Source organism: Alligator mississippiensis, chromosome 3, assembly GCF_030867095.1.
Source record: "Alligator mississippiensis isolate rAllMis1 chromosome 3, rAllMis1, whole genome shotgun sequence".
Classification (NCBI taxonomy): Eukaryota; Metazoa; Chordata; order Crocodylia; family Alligatoridae; genus Alligator; species Alligator mississippiensis.
Genome location: NC_081826.1, coordinates 203,520,642 through 203,540,912, shown reverse-complemented (window position 1 = coordinate 203,540,912; position 20,271 = coordinate 203,520,642). Strand labels below are relative to the sequence as shown.

The window sequence follows — 20,271 nt, the reverse complement described above, 5'->3', positions numbered from 1 at the left end:
GATCCGGCCCCCCCACCCCACCTGGGCAGTGCCTGCCCCTGACCCCTCCCTCAGCACAGGGAGCACTGATCTGCCTCTCCCCCCACACCCCTTCCCTCTCCCCTCCCCTTCCACCACTTACCAGCTGGCGGCAGCTGTATCAGAAATTGGATCGGTATCATCCAATGTCCTTCCTTAAATATCGGCTATCGGTATCGGCCCCAAAAATCTCTGTTGGTGCACCCCTAGTGCTCAGGAATGACCCTCTAACCTGTCAACATCATGATGGAATTCAACTTCTTTCCCCTGTTGTACACACACACTTTGAAAACCATTTTTTTTTTGTTCCATGTTTCTTAATCCACCACAATCTTTGTTCGTTTAAGATCATGGCAACAAGAGGGGGCCATATGGGGTCTTATATCTCTAACTTGCAGGGGTCTCTATGGTATCTACAATTCCTAACATGCTTTTTTAAGATTAAAGAGGGATAAAAACAGAGAAGGAAATCAAAAGTGGAGCAAAAAAATAGCAAAGTAAATAGTTGCCTAACCGGAAGCTAATGAGACCTGGAGCATGCACCTGCATAAATACAGTTATCAACAGCGCCATGATTAATATTCATTCCTCTGACCTCTATTCCTTCTTTACATCCCACTTACCTGCTACCACCCACTCTATGCCCTTTAGTACCTCCCACCTCTATTCCCCCAATCCTTCAACTGTTTCTAACCTCCCCAAAGCCTGTCATCTACCTATTTACTTGGCCATCATCACTGTACTATGCCAAACATATATCAATTTATCTTCACAGTTCCTATTTTCCTCAACTCTACCTTACTCCCACCAACCATTTCCAGTGCTCCTGGTATCATGCTGCTAAATGCCCACGGCACAAGTCCCATGATTATAATTCAAATGTGTTCTCTCCTATCTCATGTCAGCTGGATATTTTGCCAATAAGCACTGTTTTACTGATAAACTTAATTGCCACACTTCCTATCACTCATTCACAGTCTTTGAATCCCATAGCCCCCATCCTAAGCTGCCTTCCTTCTCTGCACAGGATCTCAACAACTTCAAAGACAGAGACAAAGGTATCAGTTTTTCCTATGGTCTTACTGAACAGATGTGTAGGGTTGTATTACCTTCTACTCCCTCAAATCCTTTCAAGACTGTCACTCCTATAAGAAACTGGCCACCTGTTACAGAGAGTGCAGGGACTGTCAGTATAGCTGATGAGCAAATTTTAGTTACTCCTTGTATGTAACAGGTAGAGAAAGGTAACTCACCATGTTAGTCTGAAGTCAGAGCAGGGTGGCACCTTACAGACTAACAGGTTCAGAAAGACATTAGATTATGTAGGTAACAGCTTACTTCATCATCTAACAGTTGCCTAGAAAATCTTATGCCCCTCTGAATGAGTTGGACTGTGAGGTGTCATTCTTCACTGCCTTCTGTTTGAATACAATTGGAGTGATTCCAGCTAGTCATGAGCAAACTTACTGCAGGTAGAAGAAGAGACTGTGTCAGGGGAGACTGAGTTATTAAAAAAAAGTGCACAGCTATCCAACAAAATGGACGTGTTTTGTAGCCAACTTATCTTTTCATCTGAATACTCAGCAATTGTCAAATTATGAAGGGAAATTTCAGTGAGTGATGTTCCCTGAGCTGTAAAGAAAATGACTATGCCACCTTAATCATCAAAAAAAACATGTCTAAGAGGCATAATTTTAGTGCATAGGGGTTTGTGTGTTGAAATGGGAATGTGTACCAAAAGACGTTCAGGATTACAACACATACTTCCTGGCTTGTACTTCTGCCTTGTCCATTTATTTCTCCAGAATCCAAATCCTGCAGAGCTCTAAAATAAAGTCCTGAAGTATGAAGTTCAAAGCCTTAGTTAAGTCTCTTTTCTTCTATTATACCTTTCAACAAAAAAACACAGAACACAGACCCTAAAATGTTATGAGAGAAGCCAATGTGGGAATCTAGTTGTTTAGAGCTTTATACAGTAACCAGATCTCCCAGGTTTGCTATTATATGTTCTACTGACTCACTTTCTCATTTTTGGCTAAATATTTAGTCTTCTCTGTTTAAGTTAACCAAACTAGGGGTGGCCAACCGGTGGCACAGAAAACAGAGCGGAAGACTGGGTAGAGAACGGAAAATAAAGCAGCCAATTGAGCAAGGGGAAATGGCTCAAAACAATTTTATATTTAGGGGAATATATTTTTCAGCAGCCAACAAGTAGGGGTGTGTAAAGTGGGCCCTATTCAATTTGGATTCGGATTCGGCCCGAATCAGGTACAGTGATTTGATCTGTTGATTTGGATCACTGTCCCTGATTCGATTTGTCCGAATCTGAATCTGAAGATTCGATGCTGATTCAAAGAATCAGCGATTCGAACATAGGTACAGCTTTAAAAGTTTTTTCTACATACCTCAAGGTACCAGCACAGCTTGTGAGCGCTGCGATGTTCAGGTGCATGGAGCACTCCATAGGAGTGCGGGGGGGGGGGAGGAGCCTCCAAAGGCTTGGTAGCAAACTAGAAAGTGGACCGGAAGTACTCCCGATCCACTTTCAGGTGTGTCAGGGAGCATGCTGGTGGCCCCCATCTGTGCCTCCCCGGCTTGGGGATCAGCTGCAGGGGGACCCCAGGTATACCCCCCAGACCCAGGAGGCACCAGTCACTGTGCTGGGGGGGGGGCATGGAGGTGCCCCCAGCATGTTCCCTGGTGGACCCAGGAGTGGACTGGATGTGCTTCTGGTCCACTTCTGGGTCTGCTGCCAAGCGTGCTGGGGAGTCCCCTATGCTTGTGGGACACTCCGTGCGCCCCAGCATCACAGCACTTATAAGCCCCTGCTACATTGAGGTACGCAGAAAAAACATTTAAAGCTGTCTCTATGTCTGAATCTCCGAATCTTTCCAAATCTCTCCAAATCGATTTGGAGGGTTCCAATGCGATTCGGAGAGATTAAAGGGTCCTCTGATTTGATTTGGATTCCAAAATTCAGCCACTGAATTGGGCCAAATCTCCACTGAATTGAATCAGGGACCGAAGCTTCACACAACCCTAACATCAAGCACAACTGTGTAGCCAATATATGTAAGGAAATGATAAGCAGACTTTAAATGAGTATCTCTAAGTGGTTGATGTTTCACTGACAGAGGGCATTTCAGAATTCTATATTCACAGGGTTCAGCAACCTTTTGGAGTGGCAGGCCAGGTGCTTGCAACCTGGCCACCACTATAGGATGCCAATCACCACTTCTGCCCACAGTCCTCTGCTGCTCCAATCCCCTACCTGCTCTATGTCCCTCTCCACTTAGTGGGTGCTACCAAAACTATGGTGAACATTAAAAGGGAACAGCAAATTTGGAAGCAAGGGCACAGAGCAGGAGGTTTTAAGTTGCCACTTTAACATGGCCCCTTTAAATCACCAATTTAACACATCCACTTTAAATAGGTACTTCTCCCCAATTTTCTGAATCAGACCTTCACAAGCTAGATACAAGCTCTCCATGGGCTGGACCCAGACCATGGGCTGTAGATTGCCAACCCCTCTTAAACAGAAAAGCCTACAGCTCCATATGAAATAACCTCACAACAAAACAGGCTAACAGGAAAAGGCATGTTTAAACCACATATTAATTTGTATTGCTGAGACAAGAGAACAATATGATCATGTGTTCACCAAGTATTGTATTAAATAAATACCCTTGTTAAAATAATGCAGTTATACAAAAAGAATCTCATATCTTCTAAAAAACCTCAGATGAAAATCTGGCCTCTTTAAAATCAGTGGCAAAACTCCTAACTTCAGGAGGTCAGGACTTCATCTCTGTGTTTGGACAGACCCTTACAGACTTCAATAAACTGAGCCCCCAGTGCCCTCAGACTGTTCCTCCGTTCTAACCCACAAATACATTTCACTTAAAAGGATCAGTACTTACAAATCAGACAAACTCAGATGGCGAAAAGGCTTCTTAGATAAACTTGAAAGCTTGTTTCTGGATAAATTACTGTGAGGAAAGAAGAAAACAGTTTTAATTGACAATTAATTTAATTCAATTTAATTAGTAATGCTGGTTGTCTCATCCCCTCCTGCATCCATTGACTTCATTTGGAGATGGACTGGGCCTCATATTCTCCTGCCAGTTTGACACTGTTTTGAGGATGCTAATCTAGCACATACCTTGAGTTAAGAGCTGATTTCACATTCAAATTCAACACTGGTAAAAATGTTCACTTCTAGCATTTTGGCCATACAGAAAAATATAGTGACTTTAATTATTTTGAAAAGAACCCATGCAAAGTCCAGTTGTAATTATAGGCCCAAATTATCCATAAGCAAAAAGGGAGCCTCCCATGCTTTCTTTGATTCTGCAATAAACTGAATACTCACCTAAACTCTGTCCACATGCTAGCACACAACCTCATCATAAGCCTTTCAGTTATTTTTATTAAATTATATGTGCAATATGCATGCATATGAAAGATCAAAAGCAAAACTGCAAAATGCTTAAAGTACAGGTTTTTTACATTAATTAAGCATTTGGTGCTTCCAATTATAAGTAACTGGAAAGTCTCCCAGTACTTGGGATACCAAAACAGTCATCTTAATCAGAAAACCTCCCTTTCCCAACCAAGGGAAACAAGGTAGCTCTATATTCTCCTCTCCCTCCCCCCAAAAATGAGGTACACATATTAACAGCATAGAGATCAGTAAGATGTAAAAATGCCAGCAGCCCAGTACAAATCAGAAGCATTAGCCAAAGAACCATATGAGGTTTTTTGTGGATTTATGAAGGCGCCATAGGGGTCCATACTTAAGAAGGATATACTGAGATATTCACTTAAATCAAGGATTAAACCTGTCTATTAAGCAAAAAGTGTATAATGTCTCCTCCTAAAACTCTAGTGCTTGATCTTTGAATGTAGAAGAATCTCTGAGAAAATTACAAGTTAGAACATTTTTAAAAAATGAGACTTTATTGTCACAACCCAAAGTTGTGGTTTTTTGTTTGTGTGTGCTTCGGCACTGCTAAATTATTTTCCCGCCGACTGTAGCTTTCTTTGCACGATAGAGTTCTCTGCTGCGGGAGAGAACTCTGGTGCAACGGGGGATTTCCCGCCAAATTACAGCTTCTTTGCAGGGTGCATTTCTTTTGCATACTAGTGATGCACGTTGCAAAGGAGTTCCCGCCATTTGTATTTGGATTTGCGCCACATTATTGGCCAGTTCCAAATGTAGGCACACGTGGCGGCTAGCTATTGGCTTGCTAGCCGTATAAAAGGCTTGGGTAGTTTCCGCCCAAGTCGGAGAGGGAGAGGAAGAGAGAGAGAGAGAGAGAGAGAGAGAGAGAAAGAAAAAAAAAAAACTGGAAAGAGAGATAGAACTCGCCAGGAGGAGGAGACTTCGTACTGTGTGAAGATTTCCAAGCGCTGCGGACCCTTGCGGACCCAACACGCCTCTCTCAAGCTTAATAACCGAACCCGCGGAGCTTTCGCTTCTAGCCTCTCTCCGTCGCCGATCGCAATCCAAGACGTATCCCTTAGATGGCTATACCCTGTACAGGAGGGATCGTGTAGAGAAAAGGGGCGGAGGTGTAGCTCTCTATGTTAAGGAAAGCTACGCGTCCCTGCAAGCCGATATTGGCGACCAGCGTGGACGGCTGGAGACCCTCTGGGTTAAAATCCGTGGGGAACACGGCACAGGGGACACAATGGTGGGAGTCTATTACAGACCTCCCACCCAAAGTCCTGAGCTAGACCAGGAGTTTGCCCAGGAACTGGCTGAGGCAGCTTGCTCCAGGACCATGGTTGTCATGGGTGACTTCAATTACCCAGACATCTTGTGGGAGGATCGCTCAGCAAAATCTGAGCGGTCGCAGAGCTTCCTCTCGTGCGTGGATGACCTCTACCTGACTCAAGAAGTCTATGGGCCAACGAGAGGCAAAACACTGCTCGACCTGGTGCTGGCTACTGGGGAGGACCTAGTCGGCGACCTAGTGATCGATGGGAAGCTGGGTGACAGCGACCACGAGCTGATCACCTTCACCATCCGCCGAAAAGCTGGCAAGTCGGTCAGCAACACGCAAGTCCTTGACTTCAGGAAAGCCGACTTTGACAAGCTCAGGAGGCTTGTCAGTGAGGCCCTAAGGGACTGTGACCGCAGGGAGAGGGGAGTTCAAGAAGAGTGGTCGCTCCTCAAGGGAGCGATCCTCAATGCACAAACTAAGTCTATTCCATCTCGGAGGAAAGGCAGCAAGAGGGCACAGCAGCCCCCCTGGCTCTCCAGGGACCTAGCAGACCTCCTGAGGCTAAAAAGAAAGGCCTACAAAGGATGGAGGATGGGAGTCACCTCCAAGGAGGATTATTCTGCACTGGTCCGGTCCTGTAGGGAGCAGACCAGGAAAGCCAAGGCTGCAACTGAACTCCAGCTAGCTTTGAGCATCAAGGACAATAAAAAGTCCTTTTTCAGATATGTGGGGAGCCGGAGGAAAAGCAGGGGCAACGTTGGACCCCTGCTGAACCAGATGGGGCAACTGACAACTGACGCCCAGGAAAAAGCCAACCTACTAAATAGGTACTTTGTGTCGGTCTTTCATCAGCCCCATGGGACGCCTGTGCCTGCTACAGGGCCAGGAAGTCCGGGTGAGGGTGATCCCCTGCCCTCCATTAATGCTGACTTTGTGAAGGAACATCTTGAGAAGCTGGATACCTTCAAGTCAGCCGGCCCTGACAATCTTCACCCCAGGGTACTCAAGGAGCTGGCGAGCATCATAGCCCAGCCTCTAGCGCGGATCTTTGAAAACTCTTGGCGCTCTGGTGTAGTGCCCGAAGACTGGAAGAAGGCCAACGTGGTGCCTATCTTCAAGAAAGGGAGGAAAGTGGATCCAGCTAACTATAGGCCCATCAGCCTGACTTCTATCCCGGGGAAGATCTTAGAAAAGTTTATTAAGGAGGCCATCCTTAATGGACTGGCCGACGCCAACATCTTAAGGGATAGCCAGCACGGGTTTGTTGCGGGTAGGTCTTGCTTGACCAATCTCATTTCCTTCTATGACCAGGTGACCTATCACCTGGACAAGGGAGATGAGATTGATGTCATATATCTTGACTTCAAAAAAGCCTTCGATCTGGTGTCCCATGATCGTCTCTTGGAGAAACTGGCCAATTGTCGCCTTGGGTCCCCCACGATCCACTGGCTGGAAAATTGGCTCCGGGGTCGGACCCAGAGGGTAGTAATTGATGGAAGTCACTCATCGTGGTGTCCTGTGACCAGTGGGGTCCCCCAGGGCTCTGTCCTTGGACCCATACTGTTCAACATCTTCATTAACGATGTGGACACTGGAGTCAGAAGCGGACTGGCCAAGTTCGCCGATGACACCAAACTTTGGGGCAAAGCATCCACGCCAGAAGATAGGCGGGTGATCCAGGCTGACCTGGACAGGCTCAGCAAGTGGGCGGATGAGAATCTGATGGTGTTCAACGCCGATAAATGCAAGGTTCTCCACCTTGGGAAGAAAAACCCGCAGCATCCTTATAGGCTCGGCAGTGCTATGTTGGTTAGCACTATGGAAGAAAGAGACTTGGGGGTCATCATTGACCACAAGATGAACATGAGCCTGCAATGCGGCTAGTAAAGCGACCAAAATGCTGGCTTGCATCCATAGATGCTTCTCAAGCAAATCCCGGGACGTCATTCTCCCCCTGTACTCGGCCTTAGTGAGGCCGCAGCTGGAGTACTGCGTCCAGTTTTGGGCTCCACAATTCAAAAAGGATGTGGAGAAGCTTGAGAGAGTCCAGAGAAGAGCCACGCGCATGATCAGGGGTCAGGGAAGCAGACCCTACGATGACAGGCTGAGAGCCCTGGGGCTCTTTACCCTGGAAAAGCGCAGGCTCAGGGGTGATCTGATGGCCACCTACAAGTTTATCAGGGGTGATCACCAGTATCTAGGGGAACGTTTGTTCACCAGAGCGTCCCAAGGGATGACAAGGACGAATGGTCACAAACTATTACAAGATCGTTTCAGGCTGGACATAAGGAAGAATTTCTTTACTGTCCGAGCCCCCAAGGTCTGGAACAGCCTGCCGCCGGAGGTTGTTCAAGCGCCTTCATTGAACACCTTCAAGATGAAACTGGATGCTTATCTTGCTGGGATCCTATGACCCCAGCTGACGTCCTGCCCTTTGGGCGGAGGGCTGGACTCGATGATCTTCCGAGGTCCCTTCCAGCCCTAATGTCTATGAAATCTATGAAATCCTTTCCTGTAAACCCAATTTTCGAACCCACGGAGCCTAAACAACTCCAGGGGACCAGGGAATCGAACCGAACCCGTGGAGCCTAAACAACTCCGTGGGAGCAACCAAATTTGTCGTAGTCCTCTAGCGATGACTTAAGCGGAGCTGCGCCTGGAAACCTGTCCAGCCTACACCACTACCATCTTTGGGTGTAAGTAAACAATCTTTTCAATCAACCACTACGCGTTTGTGACTAATTCTAGCTCACCACCGGTTTTCTCCGACCCCGCATGCCCGGGCTGCTGGCCACAGCCTGCGTGCACAAAAGACAGGCCGCGGATCGCCCCCCCCGACTCGCACTTGGCGGCGGGATCGGGGCCCGGCCCGCACACTTATGAACAATTTTTAGCCTACACTTGCTGGTTCTCTCTAGTAAAGAAATTTCTGAAATTAGACTATTGAACACTGAATCACAGGGCGATTATATACATGATTGAAGGGAGTGGGGAGGCACTTTAATTAGAACGGCTCATATAGCCATATCCCCACACTGAAAAATGGTGGCAGGGGTGTTTTAAACTAAAGCTCAAACTTAAAGGGCCCCCACCAACATTTTTCAGTGCAGGAACATTAATACATGAGATGCTGGAATCTGCTGGAGCATGGTAACTACAACACTCCAGCAGACTTGATTAATCAAGTCTGCTCTTGATGCACTGTAATCACAGTGCTTCAGAGCAGCTTCACTGCACATGTATAGGCACCCTTATAGACTATTCCAAATATAATATACAAGCTATTGTAAAATGGTTAGCTCAGCCTAAATGCAACTCTCGCCCCTCCTCCCCGCTCCCCACCCTGCCCCAGTATAGATCTGTGTTGCATTAGCACCTTTCATTTGGTCAAGGTCAGCCTTAAGATATTTTTTGGCCAAAGTGATTTTGCCCATATTAACCAAGTTTAAAAGGTAGAGGTGTACCAATACATCAGTCCCATATCATATCGGTACCAACAGAAGGAAAATTGACATTATCGGCAATGACATTATTGGCTTTTTTTGGCTGATGTCACCAATAATGTCGCTGATAAATGTCCCATGCATGTGCGCAGCCACAGAGCATGTGACCAGGAGTGCAGAGTCTGACTGATAAATCTGTTGTGAGTGAAGGGGCGGGGAGAGGGAAGGGGCATGGGGGTGCAGATCAAGGCTCCTGTGGTGACAGAGGGAGTGGAGCTGGCACTCAGGCAGGCACTGCACAGCCAAGGTAGGGCAGGGCAAAGGATGGAGCCACAGCTTGTCTAGGGAACACAAGAAGGGGTGCTGATACTGCCATTGCACCACCCTGAGAGGGCATGGGGGGGCGTGTGACCCCCCCCAGACCTGTGTGCAGGGCAAAGGCAGGCTGCCACTGTAGGCTGGGGCTGCACTGAGCTCCTCCTGGTTGGGGGGGGGGAGGGGGCTGGGCCAGGCTGCATTTGGGGCAGGAGGCACTGGGAAGGGAGCTATGGGAGGGGGGAACTAGAGCCACCCCAAAATTTGCAGTAGCCCCGCTCCCAGTGCTGCTGCCACGCACCCTGTACACAGCCCTGGCCCAGCCTCCAGCTGGGAAGAGCCTGGTGCCAACCCCCGCCCCATCCCTGCATACAGATCTGACAGCACGTGCCTCCCATAAGCTCCTGAGGTGTGTATAGTGACAGGAGCTGCCCCACACCCCCATTCATCCCCCAAATGAGTCACAGCTCTGTCCTACACCCTGCTCCAGCTGGGCAGCACCTGCCCCTGCCTTAGGTCTGCTCCCTCCCTCACTGTGAGGGCCTCAATCTGCCCCCCCCCCACACACACACACACGTCCCTTCCCCCACAACAGACTTACCAGCCAGACACTGCTTTCCAAGCTGCCAGGCCACATATTGGTAACTGGATCGTTTTTGGCTGATATGGCTCATTAAAAAAATCGGCCATCGGTATCAGCCCAAAAAATCTCGATTGGCGCACCCATATTAAAAGGCATCATTTGCATCTAGGGAAGATGCTATGGTTAGCTAATCCTGACTTTTTCTCTAATGTAGATAAACTTTGTACTGGAAGGCTGACAGTCACAGGTAAATACACAAAAGTAATTAGGCTTCTAACTCCAACAGTTAGGTAGTACTGAGATCCTCAAAACTCCCACTCAGCTGACACCTAACCTTCTAGGCACCTACTTTTCTACTTTTGGAGACATATACAACTACCTGTCCTGACACTGGAAAGCTGGTCCCACTTACATAATCAGCAACACCCAAGTAAATTGAATACAAAATGTTTCCTTGCTGAACTGAACACATTGTACAGGTGTAAATGTGTCAATGAAATATTTGACCCATTGATTCAAGGGAAACTACCTCAAGCATAAAAAAATTGATTACTTTTATGAAACACCATTTAAAAAATCAAAAGCAACTCCCTGGGCCTGACTTTCTGCCAACTTACACTGAATTCATATAAAGTGTTCTGGATTTATATCAGTGCAACCTAGATCAGAATCTGGCTTACTATATTAAAAACCAATAACAGAAATCCAGGACTATTCTAGGTTATGGCCTGACACATTTAGTGCTTCATGACTATTCTTTCCTTCTATGTAGTTGAAAGCCTACAGATTTCTCAAAATGACATGTAATTCAATTGAAATGATTAAGCCCTATGTTATAAATTTATTTTCTTGGGCTATATTTTGTCAGTGAATTTATTGTTATATAAAATTTTTATAAACTGAGCACTTTATATTGATTACTGAAAGCTTGGCTTCAGTCCCTTTAATACACATAACAGGCCGTGTAAAGACATTCATTTTCTCCTGGGAGAGCTGCAGATTTCCCAGGAGAATCCAAAAGTGTACAGATGTTCAGAATTTTTCTCCCAGAACAAAAATGGCCACTCTGGCAGAAAAATAACCTGGAAACAAACAAAGTTAAATTGCTCCCAGGAGAGCTTCTTTTGGAAGAGTAAATGTCTGTACACTTTCCTTTCTGAAATGAGCTGCAGCACAGTTCTCCAGCATCCCAGAGTGCTTTGCTCCCAGATTCCCTCCCCTCCTCCAAGAAAAAGTATGTAGCTTGGGCAGAACTCTAGTGTTCCAGCCAAACAGGGACCTGAACAAGCCTCACTTCATAATCCCTATATTATGCTGCACGGGACATAGGCTGAGCAGTCTGGGTCACCAATCAGGGCTGCCCTGTGCACTGTTACCATTCTGTCTCTGGGCAGACTGAGGGAGTCTGCAGATCATGCTGAAACGTGTGTACAGGGATTCCCTAGCTATGCAGCATCAGCACTGTGAGCCTTCTGCTCCTCAAGGGCTTAGCATTCAAATGTCTATTCAGGTGTCTCCAGGCAAGTTTTTCTACCAGGAAAACAAACCCAGGACAGCATACACAAAACAGGGTTACTAAATGGTTGGCATGAACCATGCTAGTCTTTGTGAAAGGGTAGCTTGAAGGGAGTTCTTCAGTTCAATTACATGACAATACATATTGTAGCTGGCAGCCCCAACAATAACTATGCACATACACAAAACTGATAACAGAGCAAAAGGTGCAAGTCTTCAGCTATACTTAAAGGTATAAGTACACTGCAGTCAAAAGTGTGACTGTATTTTTGTGTGCACACATCTAAGCTATCTTTAAACAAGCTAGTTTGGGTACGGTTAGTAGTGTGCCTATAGTAGCTTGGAGCTTAACACAGGCTACTAAACCACTCAAGCAGCTGGGTAAATATTCAAGCAATTAGCCCAAGCTAACCTCTGTGTTGCTGTGTAACAACTAAATTGTTAGCAATAAACAAGGTGGCTATTTTAATGTTATCTCAGTTGTGTCCACAAGCTGCAGCTAAAGCAGTTTCCATAGTGCAGACATAGTCAATGCTATGCTAGGGTTACCATACGTCTGGGTTTTCCCAGACATGTCCTCCTTTTTGGACCCCTGTGCTGAGTCCAGGCAGGTTTTTAAAATAAGAGCAAATGTCCAGGTTTTCTGCTCTCCTGGGCTGGCTGCTTGGGGCTGGGAGCAGCAGGCAAGGTGACTGGCTGCTGGGGGTCACATACACCCCATGTGGGCTACAGCAAGCCAGGGAGAGAGAGTGAGCGTGTGTGAGAGACTAGGTGAGCATGCAATGCAGGAGCTGCTTGGACTGGGGGAGGCAGGGGTCTGTAGGTTGGGAGTGAGGGGCACCAGTAGGGCAGGCAGGGGGGCAAAGGATATATGTAGGGAGTGAGGGGCATCAGCAGGGCTGAGAGGGGGGCAGGGGGCTGCTGATCAGGAGTGAAGGGCATGGAGGAGGGGATGGGTGACTGTGGGTTGGGTGTCCAGGGCACTGGCAGTACCAGGGGGCAGTGAGTCAGGAGTGAGGGGTACCAGAAATGGAGGGGGGGGCATGTGCTTTGTCAGTGAGGGGCAACAGAAGGGGCAGGGGCATGGCACTGGTATGTCACTGCCCCCTCCCCCCACCATTATATAACCCTAACCCTCCTCCCCCCGCCTGCAGTGACAGGTGTCCTTTTTTTTGGATCTGGAAATATGGTAACCCTATGCTATGCTTGACAGAATTCTGCAGGGAAGAAAGGAGGCAAAGCCATTGTTAAACTCAATTCATGGACTCTACTCCTGATGCTTTTCTCAGTTTTTCAAAGAAATGCCCATTGCCCATTTACACGGTTTAAAAAAAAAATCAGAGGAATTATCCAATGCATGTTTCTAAACATGTGTTTACTAATCCAGACACAGCCACAACATTTTCCTGAGTGTAGACAGAAATTACCACTGTTAACCTTGATTTAACTTGTCTAGATTCATGCTAAATTGGGACCTGAGGGCAATCTAAGGCAGATACATCAAGATAAAAGGTGATAGCCTGCATGTATACCAGGGAAAATGCTGTAGTTAGGACAGGCTTGCTAATGCTAACAATGCATGGCTGTTCTTGGCCTCTTCTTCTAGCATACACAAGCCAACAGTACCATACTAATGGACACACTATCCTGCCTAGATATATTGCATATAATGTATGCAATTATGTGCCTCCTTGGTACATAATATTAGATATGTGTATATTTAATATTTTAGGAAATACATACTGCTTGAGGGCTTTATTCCTGTAGTCAAAAGGTATTAATACAATTCATTGGAAGTATATTAAACACAACTATTAAAATTACTTTTAGCTGTTGCTGGGCTTACAAATTACAGCACTGATAAAATAGTATTGTTTAATAGTGCATTTAATGTGAATTTTGAGTAATTTGAGTCAAGGTCAATGAGAAACCAGAATTAAACCAGCAAGGCTATTAATTACATTTAAGTGATATCTATTAAAGCATTTCATATTCTGTTGTTTATATTATTGCTGAATCATAATCATTGTACATCAGCTGTAGAAAGCCATTTGGGCTGCAGAGATTTGGCCCAGAAAAGAAGTCTATGCCTAAAGGGTTTAAACAAATGTGTGTTAATAGGTTCTTCAGAATATGATATTATTATAAGATTTATATTATAAGAATGCAGTGTTTATTATTTAATGAAGCTTTTCAATTGCATTAAAAGACTTCTCAAGTGAGAGGATTAAAGCTATAATAGTGTCATTAGGAAAATTAAAGTTCTTATAATTACATGAATCTTCTAAACATGTTTGGAGTTTATGTACAAAATAGCTAGGAAAATATTGCTTTTAAATTAAACAAAATCAACCAAGTAATTTTGCTAAGATTTTTGCTGATATGGTTACACTGACCAATTTCAGCTTTTAATAAATCATAACAAAGTCAACCAAATTATAGCTAAGGCTACCAGTAAAAACAGGTATTTTGCTACTGGGAGCTTCAGAAAGCATAAAAAAGTGAACAAAGGGTGTTCAGGCATAATAAATCCAGAGGTCTGGGTCAACATATCTCCACGATAACTGTTTTGTAACTTGTAAATGCAGCAAATTTTGTTACCTAATATTTCTGGTCTTGCCTTGAATTATCCTATGCCTAGTAAAGGATCCTATGCATCCTTCTTCTTTGAATCATAGGAAAGTATGGATGGAAAGAACCCCAAGAAATTGCCTAGTGCAGACCCCTACTCTGAGATCAAATCTATCTAAAACAATTGTTGGGGCTGGTTCTCTTAAATCTTGTTCTTAAAACCTCAAACAAAGGGGATTTCACAACCTCTGAGCCATGGAATAAATAGGGCATGGTCAATGGGGAAACCTACTCAGGCACTAACTTTGTGGGAGAAGAAGGAGGACGTCTCATCCTACCCTAGTGCTGGAGAACAGTTAATTACTCTTTCTATAATATGATTTCCCTGTTTGAAGGCTTCTTCCCCTCACTCTCCTCAAACTTAAGTCTTCTTATTCCCTGAATATACTAAAACAGTTCCTTCAACCTTCCCTCACAGGTCATGGTCTTGTACAAATCTTATCATTCTTGATGCTCTCCAGATTTTCTTAATTTTGTAAATATCTTTTTTCAAGTATGGTACCTACCCCAAATTAGACACAAATAATCAAGGTCTCACCAGCAGATTATGTAACTCCTGTGTCCTACATACAACACTTCTCTGTCTACCTCCCAGACTGCGAAGACATACCTGTTATTGTTTGCAGCCTGGGCAGCTACAGGCTCCAGATGATGTTCAGGACCAAGGTAATGAAGGCAGGAGGCTCTAGGGTCCCAGCAGCTATGGGCTCTGGCAGCTCAGGTAGGAAGGAGGAGCCAGGGGCTGGAGCCAGAGAAGGTCTAGGGTCCTGGCAGCTTTGAAGAAAGGTGTCCTCCCAGCCAAGGAGTTAAGCCTCTCACCTGCCCGCATTCTATAGGCACTACCATATGCCATTCTGAATAAAGATATAAAGCCCTGTACTTTGTAACTCTGGGGGTACCTTCTTGCTTTCACCTCCTGGCTCCTTCCCCCACTCTAGTTGCCAGAGGCTATAGCTGCTGGGACCTTGTGGGGTGGGCAAAATACAGCCCACGGGCCAGATCTAGCCCACAGAGGGACTTTGTCTGGCTCACAGCAGGTCCCTCGGTCCGGCCTAGACCAGGCACTGCCTGACCCGTGGTGCATCCTGCTGTCCCTAGGTGCGCAGCAAGGCTGAGGCAGCTTCGCAGCTGGACTGCGTTTCTAGACAAACCAAGCAGCAGCAGCTCCTTCCAGCTGCCACTGGCCCCAGCCCCATGGTACTGGTGGGGACCCATGTGCACAGACTCGACCCCAGCCTGAACTGCACCCACTCAGGACTTTCCCTGACCACAACAGACCAGCTCTGGACCAGCCAGAACCTGCACACACAGCCCCGACCCTGGCCTATCCCATGCCTTCTCCAGACCACCCACCCATGCTGCGCAGCAACAGTGGCCGGGCATAAGCCACTGCTAGGTATACAGGAAAATAAGCCACCTCCCCCTCACCACTACTGGGTCCTTCTTGTTGCAGCCACCTGGAGTCCATGCCCAGGCTGCTGTGCAGCTCCTCTCAGCTGCTATTGCCACCACCTCTAGGCCACCCAGTGCAACAGCAGTGGCAATGAAAAGGAACCGAAGGGTAGCCCGGGCATGGAGTCTGGGTGGCTACAGCAAGAAGGGCCCAGCAGTGGCAAGAAGGAGGTGGCTGCTCTCTGGCCAGTGACCAGAGGCCACCACTGCTGCTGCCACTGCTCAACATAGGCAGGAGGTCTGAAGCAGGCACAGATGGGCTGGGGTCGGGGCTGTGCATGCAGGTTCCAGCTGGTCCAGAGCTGGTCTACTCTGGCCAGAGCAAGACCAGAGTAGGCACAGGGTGGGCCAGGGTCAGGGCTGGGGTTGTGCACTCAGCTGCTGTTGGGCACTGGTGACAGTGGACCAGGGCTGTTGGGTGCTGGTGGGAGGACCTGCAGGGTACACTGGCTCTGGGCTGTTAAGGGGAGGGATGGGGATTGCTGACCAGCCCATAATAGCTCGCCAGAACTGCCTATGTGGCCAATGGACCCAAATAATTGCCCACACCACCTTACAGCCTGTCTTCTCCCACTCTGCACACTCAGAGCTTTTATAGCTGTTGCAGTAGCAATGTAGCTATATCTGTTCCAGCTCCCCTTCCCTCTGTTCTAGTGCCCAGGGCTCTTGCCCTGGTCACCCATCTATAGTTATGCTGCTGAATATCTGCTCCTTTTGCAACAGCATCATCTTGTTAACTCATGTTGAGCTGAGACCACTATTAGTTCTGGATATTTTCCAGCAATATTACTACCTTGCCAGCTATTCCATATTTTATATTTGGATATTTGATTTCTCCTTCCTAATTGTAGTACTTTGTATTTGTCTTGATTGAATTTAATCTTTTATCATTATTCATAAGAAACTAGAATTTAATTACTATAGTCAGACAGGAAAAGACAGCATAAACCCAGTTCTCCTTCTAGATGGTATTTCCATTACTTTCCAATTGGTCACAGACTGGCATGCCTGTTTTATTAATGGCTAGGTATTGTAGCTACATTAAGCTTGTAAAGTCTGTGTCATATTTTTAGTGGTTGGTCTACATAAGGGATAATGCCCCGCTACTGTTCTAGAAAACTGGACTTTTTAAAAATTACTATCAATTTCTTCCTCTTAGAGTATATTCTCCTTAGAAAGCATCCTTCTGCCATAGTACTTAGGTGTGACTCCAAATTACCAGTCCTATCCCATCACACAAAGAACTCATTAAGGATCATCAAGTTCCTGTTTATCATTAGAGAGGTGCTTAAGTCTATTTGATTGTGGCATAACATAAGCACATGGCTAGAGTTAAGCAGTTGCTGAAGATGGATGGACTTAAACCTATGTTTGAATGACTTCCTAAATCAGGGTCCCTGTGAAGTGCTAAGTCCCTGTGCACCTCACCACTTTGCAGGACTGGAACCAAATCCTTAGTGGGAAAAGCAGGAGTGACCTCTGCTTGGCATTTCTCAAACTGAGAGACACCTACTTTTGAGAGGGCCATAGAAGCAAACCAACAGAAAATGGAAGCTAAGGTAGTCAATTTTCTAAGTAGCTTTCCACAAAAGACTCTGGACAATTCAGCTTTTGCCAATTCCAGAGTGGAAATGATCCACCAAAAAAATAAATAAATAAATAAACAGCCAACCCCGCTAACCATTTGCACTAAATTAAGTTCCACTTTCCCTTACACATCTTTCTCTGTAAAGCCTTTTATCCCAAGAGAATGGGAAGAAAGGTAAGTGTAAGACCAAGCACTGGGAAGTTTGGAGATAAAAGACATGAAATGTTTTCACTCACATGTACTGCAGATTGATGTTTTTCAAAAATGCCTGACGAGAAACGAACTTTAAGCCTGAATCCACCACGGTTCTGTGAAAACGTATAAAATTAGAAGAGTTAGCGTTGTTCAGTAACAATAGCATGAAACAGTAATGGCAAGAATAAGATTTGGAATGATTTAGACAAACTTAAATTGCAAGTGCTTTAGGGCAACAAGCATCTTTTTTCAAACATATGTGTACAGTGTATAACACAAAAATAGGCTCTGCTCCCTTACTGGTGCCTCTAAACACCACTGTATGAGAAATACTAAATATTAATGATAAATAAAAATAAATATACTAAATACTCACAGGTTTCTCAATCCAATGTAAAGTCCAACTTCGTTGTCATTTATACTTTCTAACTTCCGCTGGTTTGCAATGTAACTATAGAAGAAAATGAGACAGAGGAAGCAGGTTACAAAAGCTTTGCTATCTGTGCCTGTTATTTAGTATTTCAGCATTCAACACTGAGCTCTGGTTCTTCTGTTTATAAAGCTAAACAATTCAGGCTGGAATCCTATTACCTTTTGTGCACTTAAATGGCACTTACCCAACCACAGAAATGGCATTTCTGGCGCACAGTTTGTGATTCTATTCCCTGTGCAGTTTGGACACGTAAGTATATCCATGTACAGAAGGCACAGAAAGCAGGGTATGCACTGGCCAGGCAGCTATGAGGTTACATACACATGTACACTGCCATTAAGGAGAAGAGTCCTCCCATGTTTCAGCAGTAATAGCTGGAGAGTTTGCCCAGGAAGCAGAAGACCTAGCCTCTATGCCTCCCTTACCCAGAGGGGGTCAAAACTTGTATCTTGCTGACTTTCAATCTGACTGTTTTTAAGCCACACCACAAATTAGGTGCTATCCCAGGCCTTTTCCAGGGCTACTTTTGAAGCTGAGCCACTTCCCCTTGCCTTTAATAGTTGCTGGATAAAATGGACTATGAATCTTCACTGAATGTTTCACTGGTATTATATCTCCCCACTTTGAAGGCACAGTAGATATATACCTTTACAGACTAACTAAATAAGACATATATATATAAAGAGAGAGCACACAAGCTTTCATGAACCTAAGTTCACTTCATCAGAAAGGATAGCACAGAGTACATACTGGTATATCTCCCCACTCTGCCAGTCTGTACTCAACCAAGACAATTAACCTTCTTTTACCTGCCAGTCTGATCTAGGGGAGGTTTGCAGGAAGCCTATGGGCAAGATCTCAGCATGACCCTGACTCTTTGGTGAGCTTTCAATCAATAATTATCACTGATAGAAATGAAGAGGGGCAGGAGCCCACAAACATACATATGGAGATAGGAAAAGCAGGAACCATAAAAGACTCAGAATGAGAATAATTTACACAAATTTAGACTAGCTAAACATCAAGCCTTCAGAGCTATAAACACTACATAGACTTCTATACATCTCTAAACACCACATAATCAAACACATTTATAAACAAAATGTACATCAGAAATCCCAGTTCTAAACAGAAAAGCATTCTTCCATTTAACCAGCCCCTCCAACCATAAGAATTTGGAGCACACTGACATGGCTTAATGTTCTTTGGAAATATATTTTATTACATCTGAATCTAAGTCAATATAAATCAGTTTAACTCTACTGAAGTAAACTGATTTACACCAGCAAAGGATCTGGCTTTAAATGCACAAAAGTATTATCTACCAGTGTATCTGCATTATAGAAGTAAATACAAGGGATGATTTTTTTTCTGCTTGGGTTTGTAAAATAGGGTCAGACATATTTCACCCTATCTTTCATCCCATTGTGCCTTTGGAGAAGAGCAAGATTTGTATTATCTTACTGCTAGTGTTCACTTCTCCAAAGGACACAAGGTAGGGCCCCTGGCAAATAATACAGATAGGAGGAAAGGAGCTGCCACAATCGTATGCGAGTCTAGAAACAGACATTGCCAACGGAAGCTGATCTACTTCATTGGGTGAAACACATTGCCTGTTGTCCCTCCCATTGATGCTGCAGGACACCAGGTGACATGATCTCCCAGGGCTTGAGAGGCCTGGTCCTGTGCAGCCTGGGAATTCCCATGCAGGTCCAGGGAGTGCCTGCTTCACTTTTTACCATTTACAAGATGTGTCCCTGGGGACACACACCAGAGAGATCCCAGGGGAGCATTTTGGTAAGTGGGGAAACCCCAACTTTCCCCACTTACAAGACACACCCTGGAAATCCCAGGGCATGTCTCAATAAGCAGGGGAAACCAGACAGGCACTCCTGGGGCTTGAGGGGCCCAGTCCTGTGCAGGAATTCCTAGAGTACATATGATAGGGCCCTTCAAATTTCTGGAGCACTTGCCTGGGGCAGCAGGAGAGTATGGGCAGCTCCGAGTGCCATAAAGTAAAAAGACAGCCATCACTAAATAGCACAAATTGATAATCAGGGCCACAAATTGTGGGTATTTATGGTGTGACAAGGAGTTTGCTTGTCCTTTGTGCTGTCACAAGAAATTTTCTGGAGGCACAAAGTTAATGTCTGTTTCTACCCTGGGAACCTTAGGACAAATTCTGGCAGAACTAGTCAGAATTATTCTTAACACATCCACTGCAATGCACCCTGTCTGTGCACTACATCCTTAATAAGGAGCATTATGGAAATGAAAGAAATTGCACAGTGCTACAAAAAAGACAGTGGTAGCTTACCAAAAATAGGTCCTCTTGACCTTTTATCATTTGCTTAACACCACTTTGTTAG

General features: G+C 45.4%; 1 protein-coding gene across 5 annotated transcripts in view; it reads right to left on the bottom strand.

Annotated features, from left to right (window-relative positions):
- The window catches only part of NTRK2 (neurotrophic receptor tyrosine kinase 2), a 324,464-nt gene that overhangs the window by 271,776 nt on the left and 32,417 nt on the right, over positions 1-20,271 (bottom strand). For all 5 annotated transcript variants that reach the window (XM_019478098.2, XM_006272070.4, XM_019478097.2 and 2 more), the window contains exons 2-4: positions 17,846-17,920; positions 17,511-17,582; positions 3,939-4,007 (exon numbers count right to left, since the gene is read on the bottom strand). In XM_019478098.2, the coding sequence (XP_019333643.1) occupies positions 3,939-4,007; positions 17,511-17,582; positions 17,846-17,920 (216 nt within the window). The remainder of the gene's footprint in view (positions 1-3,938; positions 4,008-17,510; positions 17,583-17,845; positions 17,921-20,271) is intronic.